This window comes from Rana temporaria, chromosome 4 (assembly GCF_905171775.1).
Source record: "Rana temporaria chromosome 4, aRanTem1.1, whole genome shotgun sequence".
NCBI classification, from domain to species: Eukaryota; Metazoa; Chordata; class Amphibia; order Anura; family Ranidae; genus Rana; species Rana temporaria.
In genome coordinates this window covers 243258031-243270537 of record NC_053492.1, presented here as the reverse complement: position 1 = coordinate 243270537, position 12507 = coordinate 243258031, and the positions used below count along the sequence as shown (strand labels likewise).

The 12507-nt window shown below is 46.0% G+C and overlaps 1 protein-coding gene across 1 annotated transcript in view; it reads left to right on the top strand.

Annotated features, from left to right (window-relative positions):
* LOC120937110 (gamma-aminobutyric acid receptor subunit rho-1-like) overlaps nucleotides 1-12507 on the top strand; it is a 104359-nt gene that overhangs the window by 85374 nt on the left and 6478 nt on the right. The window contains exons 5-7 of the mRNA XM_040350090.1: nucleotides 6061-6284; nucleotides 10180-10262; nucleotides 11433-11573. Coding sequence (XP_040206024.1) covers nucleotides 6061-6284; nucleotides 10180-10262; nucleotides 11433-11573 — 448 coding nt within the window. The remainder of the gene's footprint in view (nucleotides 1-6060; nucleotides 6285-10179; nucleotides 10263-11432; nucleotides 11574-12507) is intronic.

Here is a 12507-nt window from a genome sequence, read left to right as displayed (position 1 = left end):
GGCTCCAATGATGGTACACAGCTAGAGGAAGGCAGTAACGTGAGCCCAGAGAGAGGGGGTGCCCAAGAAGGACAGCAATCTGGCAGTCATGTTCCCCCAGCTGCAGCATACTGCCAGGTTTTCTACAGTGATGAGGAGGGAGGGGATGATGAGGTCACTGACTCCACGTGGGTGCCTGATAGGAGGGAGGAGGAGGAGGCGCATCTCCAATGAGACAGGATGCCCTCCAGGGGCCAGCTTAAGGGCAGCACACCGATTGCATCATAACGCAGAGCTCCGCATGTGCAGGGCGCTGCTGTCTCTCAGCATTATTCCAAAAGTTCTTTGGTGTGGGCCTTTTTTGAGACGAGTGCATCAGATCGCACCACTGCTATTTGCAACATATGTCGCAAGCGTATCTCGCGTGGCCAAAACATCACCCGCTTGGGCACCACATGCTTGGCCAGACATATGTCGACGTGGGACATGTGAAAGGCAATGTCCATGCGGTCAGTGGTAAGGTGCATATTACCGCTGACTCATGGTCCAGCAGGAAAATACAGGGATGTTACCTATCTTTCACGGCGCATTGGGTGACTCTGCTGGCAGCTGGGGAGGATGCAGGACAAGGTACAGTAGTGTTGGAGGTTGTTCCGCAACCACGCCTCCAAATTGCAACTACTGGTTGTGACACACCTCTCTCCTCCACCCCCTCCTTTTCTTCTTCCTCTTTGGCCTCTTCCTGTGCTGATGTGTCCTCGGAACCAGCGGTGCTCCATAGGCATTCAAGGGGCTACGCAGGTACGCAGGCAAAGAGATGCCATGCGGTGCTTGAGCTGGTGTGCTTGGGGGACAGGAGCCACACTGGGGCAGAGAATCTGTCAGCTCTGCAGGGGCAGGCTCAGAGGTGGTTGACAGCATGCCATCTTAAGCCAGGAATGGTGGTTTGCGACAATGGCACCAACCTCCTCTCCGCCCTGTGACAGGGACAACTGACTCATGTGCCCTGTTTTGCTCATGTCCTTAACTTGGTGGTGCAGCGGTTCTTGGGCAGGTACCCGGGTCTACAGCATGTCCTGAAGCAGGCCAGGAAACACTGTGTGCATTTCCGACAGTCATATAATGCTAGTGCTCGGCTGGCAGACCTCCAAAAGGAATACAACCTGCCCAAGAACCGCCTAATCTGTGACATGCCCACCAGGTGGAACTCTATATTGGTCATGCTGCAGCGGCTGCACACGCAGCAGAGGGCCATCAATGAGTATCTGTGCCAATATGGCAGCAGGACAGGGGAGCTTGGCTTTTTTTCCCCACACCAGTGGGCCATGATCAGGGATGCATACACTGTCCTGTCACCATTTGAGGAGGCCACGATGATGGTGAGCAGTGACAGTGCATGCATCAGTGACACTGTCCCTCTTATCCACCTGTTGGAGCACACGCTACGTGTAATAATGGACAGGGCCCTTGAGGCAGAACAGAGGGAGGAAAAGGTAGACTTCCTTACCTCTCAAGGCCCCCTTTATCCAGACAGTGTTCCTGCTTGCCCGCCTATCACACAGGAAGAGGACGAGGAGGAGGAGGATTGTGTCAGCATGGAGGTGGAGCCTAGCAATCAGCATCAGCAGCAGTCTTCAAGGGATCAATTACAGTCCCAAGAAACCCATGGACTTGTACATGGCTGGGATGAGGTGGCTGCAGATTCTGTCGTCCTCAGTGACCCAGAGGACTCCGCACCGAATGCTTCAGCAAACCTACGCTGTATGGCCTCCCTGATCCTGCAAAGCCTGCGGAAGAATCCTCGTATTCGTGCTATCAAGGAGAGGGATCATTACTGGCTGGCAACCCTCCTTGATCCACGTTACAAGGGTAAAGTTGCAGACCTTATCTTGCTGGCGCAGAGGGAGCAGAAGATGAAACATCTTCAGGAGGCCTTGCAGAAAGGTCTGTGCAACGCGTACCCAGAGACTGGGAGGTTACAAAATCCTGGTCCTGGACAACATGTTGCTGAGGCTTCAGACCAAGGTATGACCGGTTCCAGCAACCATCAACAACTGTCTGGGAATACCTCAGGGCAAGATCAGAATTGGACACCTTTCCCACAGAAAATCCTCTGGCTTACTGGGTCTTGAGGATGGATCACTGGCCAGAGCTTGCACAGTATGCAATTGAGCTACTGGCCTGTCCTGCATCCAGCGTTCTTTCGGAACGCACATTCAGTGCTGCTGGAGGCTTTGTAACCAATCACAGGGTGCGCCTCTCCACCGACTCGGTCGATCGACTAACCTTCATAAAAATTAATCAGGCTTCGATCACCACCAGCTACCAAGCACCTGATGCTGATGTAACTGAATATTTTTTTTTGAAAAGTCAGATCCCTTAACCAGTTAAGCCCCGGACCAATATGCAGCCTAAAGACCCAAGGTGTTTTTACAGTTCGGGACTGCGTCGCTTTAACAGACAATTGCGCGGTCGTGCGACGTGGCTCCCAAACAAAATTGGCGTCCTTTTTCCCCCCACAAATAGAGCTTTCTTTTGGTGGTATTTGATCACATCTGCGGTTTTTAGTTTTTGCGCTATAAACAAAAATAGAGCGACAATTTTGAAAAAAATGCAATATTTTTTACTTTTTGCTGTAATAAATATCCCCCAAAAACATATATAAAAACATTTTTTTTCCTCAGTTTAGGCCGATATGTATTCTTCTACCTATTTTTAGTAAAAAAAAATCGCAATAAGCGTTTATCGATTGGTTTGCGCAAAATTTATAGTGTTTACAAAATAGGGGATAGTTTTATTGCATTTTTATTAATTTTTATTTTTTTACTACTAATGCGGGCGATCAGCAATTTTTTTCGTGACTGCGACATTATGGCGGACACTTCGGACAATTTTGACACATTTTTGGGACCATTGTCATTTTCACAGCAAAAAATGCATTTAAATTGCATTCTTTATTGTGAAAATGACAGTTGCAGTTTGGGAGTTAACCACAGGTGGCGCTGTAGGAGTTAGGGTGCACCTAGTATGTGTTTACAACTGTAGGGGGGTGTGGCTGTAGGAATGACGTCATCGATCGTGTCTTCCCTATAAAGGGAATGACGCGATCGATGCGCCGCCATAATGAAGGACGGGGAAGCCGTGTTTACATACGGCTCTCCCCGTTCTTCAGCTCCGGGGAGCGATCGCGACGGAGCGGCTATAAACAAATAGCCGCGCCGTGGTCCCGGATCGCTCCCCGAGCGGACCCGACCTCCGCATGTAGCGGGGGGGTCCCGATCGGACCCCCCACCCGCTAATAGTCGAGGACGTACGTGTACGCCCATGTGCCTGTACGTGCCATATTGTGGACGTATATGTACATGCGGGGGTCGGGAACTGGTTAAAGACTGCCTATGCTGATGCTGAGTTACTATCCTGTTATGCTGAGTGGCTATCCTTGTCCTCCTCAATGATCATGCTGATAGCTTGTAAGAACATTTTTGGTTCTGGGCACCACCACCAGTTGAGGGGTTGCAGTGTTGTGGCACTAGCACCAGTGCCCAAGGCCTAATTTTTCTGCGCCCACCAAGAGTAACTATGAGGGCTTACAGTGTTGTGGCGCCAGCACCACCACCACCACCAACAAAGGCCCAATTTTTCTGCCCCTGTTCAACAGGGGCATGTAATTACAATTCTTGATCTAATATTTCACAGCAGGGCCTTCCAGCGCCCACCAAGACTAACTGTGAGGGCTTACAGTGTCGTGGCAACACAAACACCTAGGGCCCAAATTTCTGCATAGTATATGCACGTTTCTGCAAGTTGCGGCTGCGGCTTCCCCCCCTCCGCCTCTCTCCTCCACCCAGCTCACAGCTTCCCCCTCTGTCTCCTTCATCTAGGTTATGGCTGTGGCTTTCCCCCTCTGTCTCCTTTATCCAGGTCACGGCTATGGCTTTCCCGACTTCATCTCGGTCCTCCATTCAGGTCACAGCTGCGGCTTTCCCCCTCTGTCTCTTTTCTCCATCTTGGTCATGGCTCCGGCTTCCCCCCTCCATCTTCTCCGTGTCCCAGCATACACTGCTTCTCCTCCCGGCCATTTAGGTCTTTAAACTCCCAGCCAATGCAATCTTGGGTCCTGCTTCCTGATTGGCTGGGAGGAAAAACAGGAAGACATTAGTGAATATTAGTTTGCTAATGTCACACAAATCCATCCATCCGGTGCCCTGCATGTAGATTAGGGGCTGGAAGCATGAATTAGAGGGGTGGCGCCCTTGCGCTATCTGTTACAGGCTGCCACTGGTCAAACTGACACTTCCTATGTAGCGCCCCCCTACTTTCAGTACGGGCGCTACACAAAAGTTAGTGGGGAATGGGAGGCTTAGTTTTACTCCCATTCACAAATTATGGAAATTCAGGCTGCTGTCAATTCCAGAATTTGTCCTGTAGGTCAGTCTGCGCTCCAGGGGTACGTTGACACCCCTGGGCGGCAGTTGGCTCTAGAGGGATTCTGGCAGACCCACCTGCTCCTAGCAGCCAATCAGAGGAGGTCTTCCCTCGATGGGCTGGGGGGCGTATATCTGGGGCAGCCGCTTTTGGCGGGCTCTGCTTGCGGGGCCCGAGTTCCAGGTGCGGTACCCACCTTCAGGGTACGCGCATTCAGGGGCCCCGCCACCGTGTCCTGCCATGCTGAGGCCGTATACCATGCGGAGCCTCCTCCTACTATCGAAAGGGGCCCCAGCGACTTGCTGGGTCCCTGCCTTCTGCTGAGAGGATCCTAGGCTGGGAGCTGTGCGATGGGGGATTGGCCCGGGAGAACCTAGAACTAGAGGTTGTCCAGGAGGCCCAGACGAACCATCGGGGATCCGGTCACCACACCGTATGACAGGTATGCTTAAGCTGTCAGTGGGTGACATTGATTAAACTGACTGGGAGGATTTGCTCAAACTGTTTTTCACAAATCCTAAATTGTCCAGCCTGTGGCAGAGGCCTTGAGTCAGGCCTGTGGCAGAGGTCTGTTTCCTCCCAGTGATCCGCAAGTGACGCTCTGGCTGCCAGGCCTGAGATAGCTGCCTGTCCGGGGGCACTTTACCCACCCTGATTGGGGTGGCGACGAATGTAGCTACACCATTGCTGAGAGCAGGCTTGCTCTCTCTGAATATCCAAGGCCTGATACTTAAAGTTCCTCTACGCTCATCAACCTTCTCTGTCATGTGTCATGTTGATGTTGGCCAGGTTGGGCCTTGGAATAAATTTAAAAACGGAAGTGGTGTCTGAACACTTGCTCTTTACTTACACTCACAGAAGTCACCCCTAGACCAAGTCAAGAAGGTAACTTAGAAGGCCGGTCCCAAAACTAATCAGTGGCTCCTTCAGGGGTGAGCGCTACACTTAAAATGTTTCTCAAGCCATGTTTTCCCTTTTTTTTTTCTATTTTTTTGATAGCGTGGCGACGGATTAGAACCCCTGTCAGATTTTACTGTCATGTTGGGGTCCATTGGAGTAATTTATGCCGACTAGCTGACAGGGAAAATCTGCAACAGTCATACCAAGAGAAATACAATTTAGTAGGGGGCCCTTTGTGGGAGAATTACCATTATTTTCTGTCTGACAAAACATCAGTAGAACACGGAATGAAGGTACAGTAAATCTCTCTGACAGAGCCCCAGATTGCAGTAAAAACTTGACAGAGGTTTTAACCTATCTCCACTCTATCCAAAATGAAAATATCAATGTTTTGGGGAGACACACACTTTAAAATCTTATTTCCATAGGTCCATGCCTACAGAACTATTTTATTTACTTTTGCACAAAGATGCCTATGCTCACCTGTTGGACTTAATGGTTAATTCTGTTATTTGAACTAAATTTGCGTTTTTTTATTTATTTTTTATTCTAACTATATTATAGAAGAACATTTATCTAATCAATTGTTCTCAGTCAGATCTATTTGTTCTTTTCAAATGTATTCATAGCCATATCAGAAATCAAAAGTATGTTACAATATCATTAATATTAGTCATTTAATCATTGGTTCTACTGTGTACATACACTGTTAGTTGTGAAGTATTTTCAGATTCAGATTTCATTTTCATTTTGCAGGATTTTACCATGACTCTGTATCTTAGACACTACTGGAAGGATGAGAGATTATCTTTTCCCAGCACAAACAACCAAAGCATGACCTTTGATGGGAGATTAGTGAAAAAGATATGGGTACCAGACATGTTCTTTGTCCATTCAAAAAGATCTTTTATTCACGACACGACCACAGACAACATCATGCTGCGGGTACAGCCTGATGGGAAGGTGCTATATAGTTTAAGGTAACGTTGCAATGTGTTAATGTTCCACTGTCTCATTTTGCCACTATGCATTGAATTTACAGCACTCTAGTGACATCCTGTGGTGACATGACAATCACTTTTTATTAGAGAACAAAAGGTTTGAATTTATCATTTAAACTACTGTATTTATTGGCGTATAACACTCACTTTTTTGCCCTGAAAATGGAGGGTAAACTATGCCTGTGTGTTATACGCAGGGGGCTGTGGAAAGTTTTTTTCCTGAAACTTCCCTCCTAAAGTTAAGGTGCGTGTTATACATCTGTGCGTGTTATATGCCGATAAATACGGTACTTTTAAACTACTACTGTTGTACGAGGAGGATTTTGATTTTGTACGAATTACAGAGACTTGGTTCCACAACTCTCATGATTGGCTGGCAACCATTCAAGGGTATTCCCTATATCGCAGGGATAGAGAGGGTAAAAAAGGGGGAGGGGTATGCCTGTATATCAAAAATTATGTATAAGTGAATGAGAGAGATGACATAACTAAGGGAGCAAGGGAGGAGGTGGAATCCTTGTGGGTAGAGCTACAAAGGGATGAAGCTAAGGGGAAAGTAATACTGGGAGTATGCTATAGGCCCCCTAACCTTAGGGAGGAAGCGGAGGTGGACCTCCTATCACAATTAGGATTAGCGGCAATAATGGGAAGTGTCATTATGATGGGGGATTTTAACCAGTTCCTGACCGGCTCATGTGTATTTAAGGGGGCAGAATGGCTCCCCTGCGTGAAACCCCGTCCCCGTAGGTTTTCCTTTAAGAGCCGCCAGAGGGCGTGGTGCGGGACGCGATACACATGGTCGGCGGTCGCGATCACCGCCGGCCACACACGATTAAGTGCATGAGCGCTAGCACAGGGATTTGTGTGTGTAAACACAAATCCCTGTGCTGTCATAGGAGAGGAGACATGTTGTTTGTTCCTAGTAAGTAGGAACAGAGATATGTCTCCTCTCCTACTTAGTCCAATCCCCATACAGTTAAAACACACTTGGGGAACATACATTTAACCCCTTGATCTCTCTCTAGTGTTAACCCCTTCCCTACCAGTGACATTTATACAGTAATCAGTGCATTTTTATAGCAATGATCACTGTATGAATGTCAATACTGCAAAAAAACACAGATCACCGCCATTACTAGTAGAAAAAAACAAAATGCCATTAAAATGCCATAAATCTTTCCCATAGTTTGTAAACGCTATAACTTTTGCGCAATCAATATTCGCTTATTGCGATTTTTTTTTTTTTTTACCAAAAACATGTAGAAGAATATATATTGCCCTAAACTGATGAAGAAATTAGTTTTTTTACAAACATTTTTGGGGATATTTATTATAGCAAAAAGTTAAAAATATTGTTATTTTTTCAAAATTGTCGCTCTTTTCTTGTTGACGCAAATTTCGTTTGGGTACAGCATTGCATGACCGTGCAATTACCAGTTAACCACTTCAGCCTCGGGCCATTTGGCTGCCCAAAGACCAAAGCACTTTTTGCGATTCGGTACTGCGTCACTTTAAGTGGCAATAGCGCGGTCGTGCGACGTGGCTCCCAAACAAAATTAAAGTCCTTTGTTTTCCACAAATAGAGCTTTCTTTTGGTGGTATTTTATCACCTCTGTGGTTTTTATTGTTTGTGCTGTAAATAAAAATAGAGTGACAATTTTGAAAAAAAAGCAATATGTTTTACTTTTTGCTATAATAAATATCCCCCAAAAATATCTAAAAAAAAAAATTCCTCAGTTTAGGCCGATACGTATTCTTCTACATATTTTTGGTAAAAAAAATCGCAATAAGCGTTTATTGATTGGTTTGTGCAAAAGTTACAGCGTCTACAAAATAGGGGATAGTTTTATGGTATTTTTGTTAATATTTTTTTTTACCAGTAATGGCAGCGATCAACAATTTTTATTGTGACTGCGACATTATGGCAGACACATCAGACACTTTTGGCGCAATTTTGGGACCATTCATATTTATACAGCAATCGGTGCTATAAAAATGCACTAATTACTGTGTAAATGTGACTGGCAGTGAAGGGGTTAACCAGTAGGGGTGGGGAAGGGATTAAGTGTGTCCTAGGGAGTGATTCTAACTGTCTGGGGGATGGGCTGGCAGTGACACAACACTGATCACTGCTCCCGATGAGAGGGAGCAGATGATCAGTGTCCTGTCACAAGGCAGAACGAAGAGATGCTTATTTACACAGGCACCGTTCTGCAGCTCTGTGACACATGATCGCAGGACACCGGTGGACATCAAGTCCCACGGGCACGATCACGGAGCTCGTGGCAGGGGCTCGCGTGCCCCACACGGCGGCAAATTTTAAGGGACGTACCTGTACGCCCATTTGCCTGTCCGTGCCATTCTGCCAACGGAAATGTTCGCGCGGCGGTCGGCAAGTGGTTAAAGCGACTCAATGCCAAATTGTAAAAATTGCTCTAGTCAGGAAGGGGGTAAAACGTTCCGGGGCTGAAGTGGTTAATTATCCAGACATAGATCGGGTGGAAGGAACCGCGCATTCATCTAAGGCTTCTCAGTTCCTAAATGTGTTGCAGGACAATTTCATGGGTCAGATGATAAATGCACCAACTAGAAACAAAGCCTTACTAGACCTACTGATTACCAACAATACAGACCTGATCACGGATGTGGAAATACAGGGCAATTTAGGAAATAGCGATCACAGGTCAATACGTTTCAGTATAAATCACACAAATAAGAAACATAAGGGGAATACAAAGACACTGAATTTCAAAAGAGCCAACTTCCCTAAACTACGATCCTTGCTAAAGGATAATAATTGGGATAAAATCTTAAGAACAAAGGGCCAGATTCACGTACAGCGGGCGCAGCGTAACGTAACCGGTTTACGTTACACCGCCGCAATTTTTCCGATTTAGTGCCCGATCCACAAAGCACTTACCTGGAAATTTGCGGCGGTGTATCGTAAACAGGTCCGGCGCAAGGCGGTCCAATTCAAATGGGGTGGGTACCATTTAAATTAGGCGCGCTCCCGCGCCGGACGTACTGCGCATGCTCCCGTCGCAAATTTCCCGATGTGCTTTGTGCGAAATTACGACGCGCTGACGTTTTGTGAATCGCGACGTGAAAAAAGATTTACGCCGGGAAAAATAAAAGATTTAAAAAAAATTCAAAAGCGACGCGGGAAAGACAGGCATACTTTAACATGGTGGAGTACTTTTACACCATGTTAAAGGTGCACTATCTTTGCGACGGAAATCTAACACTTGCGACGCCGTAACGACGGGAAAAATCTTCGTGGATCGACGTAACTCCTAATTTGCATACCCGACGCTGGTTTACGACGCAAACTCCCCCCAGCGGCGGCCGCGGTACTGCATCCTAAGATCCGACAGTGACTTTAAGAGCATATTAAATAAGGGCATTAGCCAGTGCATCCTGACAGCGACAGGTGGCATTTTGTTTCCGTGTGGGTACCCCATACTCATTTACATGAGGAGGGCTAGGATCTTCCAGATTCCCCTAACCTACCTCCCCCATCCCAATGGTTGTTGGGAAGAGGCCCTTGTTCTTATCAACATAAAGACAAGATGCTTTGCCGGGGGGCGGGGGGGGGTGGTACCCCTCAGCAAAGTGCCCCCCCCATGTTGGGGTTGGTTTAGGAGAGTGGGGTGCTTGCTCGACCCTTCCCTCTCCTGGCCTTCCAGGCTGCATGCTCGGATAAGGGTCTGTTATGGATTTTGGGGGAACCCAACACATTTTTTATTTATTTTTTGGAGCAAGATCCGAAGGGCCTGGTATAGCTTGGGGGGGGGGGGCACACTGTTTTTTACAGAGATATTGGTATGATTTGTAATGTGTAACAAGGTTTTATTTCTTTAATCTTACACAACAGAGTTACAGTAACAGCTATGTGTAACATGGACTTCAGCCGATTTCCCCTGGACACACAATCCTGCTCCTTGGAAATTGAAAGTTGTAAGTATAAGTCCTATCCATATTTAGTTAGTGCTTATGGTACAGATGTCTACTGAAAATGAAACTATACTGTATTCTTTTAGACCCCTTTCACACTGGAGGCGTTTTTCAGGCTCTTTAGCGCTAAAAATAGCTCCTATAAAGCGCCTGAAAAAAGCCTCAACTGCAATCCCAATGTGAAAGCCTGAGTGCTTTCATATTGGGGCGCTGCCAGGGCGTCAAAAAAAGTCATGCCAGCAGCTTTTGTGCAGCGCTTTAGGAGTGGTGAATACACCGCTCCTGAAGCGCACCTGCCTATTGAAATCAATGGGCAGCGACGCCGGACTACCGGCAAAACGCCGCTCTAGCAGCGCTTTGCGAGTGCTTTTAACCCTTTTTCTGGCCGATAGAGGTTAAAAGCATCCTGCTATTGGCCGACACCCAGGCGCTGTGAGTGTGAAACTACTCTTAATGAGTTTTATTTTGATATTTTTTTACAGGTTTGTAAACTGTTTTTTTATTAGTACAAAAATATACAGTGGGCACCTTGACATGGATTTCAAAAGAGAAAGCCTAGCATTTGCTGTCCACTTTCTGACTGTCTCAGGCCTCGTACACACGACCGTTTTCCTCGACAAAATCCATCAAGAAACTTGGTGGCAGAGCTTTTTTGCAGAGGAAAACGGTCGGGTGTATTTTTTTCATCGAAAACTTTCGTGGATCTCGACGAGAAAAAAAGAGAACATGTTCTCTTTTTTTCTCATCGGCAGTCACAATTTCCTCGTCGTGTTTCTCGTCGGGCTGGTTTACGACGAGAAACACGTTTGTGTGTATGCTTAGAAACCTGCGCATGCTCAGAATAAAGTATGAGACGGGAGTGTACCTTTGGTAAAAGTAGCGTTCGTAATGGAGATAGCACATTCGTCACGATGTAACAGACTGAAAAGCACGAATCGTCTCTCACCAAAAACTTTTACTAACACGCGGTAACACGAGATTAGCAAAAGCAGCCCCAAGGGTTGTGCCAGTGGAATCAAACTTCCCCTTTATAGACTCATCGTACGTGTTGTACGTCCCACATTGGCTTTCAGAGTCTCTCTAATAAAAACTGACCACACTAAGCAGGAGAACATGCCATGGTCAGTTCCCTAGCTGTGCTGCTCTCCTCCAATGATGCTCTTATTTCTTCAGATGCCTACACAGAGGATGACCTCATGCTCTTCTGGAAGAATGGCAACGAATCTTTAAAAACAGATGAAAGAATTTCTCTCTCACAGTTTTTAATCCAAGAATTTCACACCACTACAAGACTTGCTTTCTACAGTAGCACTGGTAAGTCTTCTGAAAAATGCAGTAATGTTGGATGAAAACTAACGCGTGTCAAACTCACACAAACAAAAATATTCTTGGGTCATTTGCAGCATAAGGGCAGATAGACCTAAAGTAAGTTTTTAACTCGAAAAATAAACTTGTGACAAACCTGGGCAATTTAATTGCTTGCTTTTACTGCTACAGGGTGGCCGCTGTGTGCAGGATCATGTATATATACGTCATCCTGCCAGCGGCTTGCTCCCGCTGTGATTACACACAGCGAAAGCTGATCAGTGGGTGCCGGTCCATCCTTCCCTTGGTTAAAGCACCTCACACAGTATAGTAAAACACTGGCTAGGCACACAGTTAACGCTTTGATCACCCCTGATGTCAACCCCTTCCCAGCCAGCGTCATTAGAACAGTGACAGTGCATATTTTTAGCACTGATCACTGTATTAGTGTCATTGGTTCCCCAAAAGTGTCAGCTAGTGTCAGAATGTCCGCCGCAATATCGAAGTCCCACTATAAGTTGCTGATTGCTGCCATTACTAGTAAAAAATAACTATATAAAAATAAATGAAAACATCCCATAGTTTGTAGATGCTGGAACTTTTGCGCAAACCAATTAATATACGCTTATTGGGAATTTTTACCATAAATGTGTAGCAGAATACATATTGGCCTAAATTGATGAAGAAATTCAATTTTTTTTTAATTGGATGTGTTTTATAGCATAAAGTAAAAAAATATGTTTATGTTTACAAAAACATTTTTTTTTATTCTTTTTTTATAGTGCAAATGATAAATGCAGAGGTGATTAAATACCACTAAAATCAATCTATATTTGTGGGGGGAACATAAATGCAATTGTCAGTTAAAGTAACGTAGTGCAAAAAATGGCCTGGTAAATCTTCCGGAGGTTAAGTGGTTAAACACAGCATATGGTAAAAAATA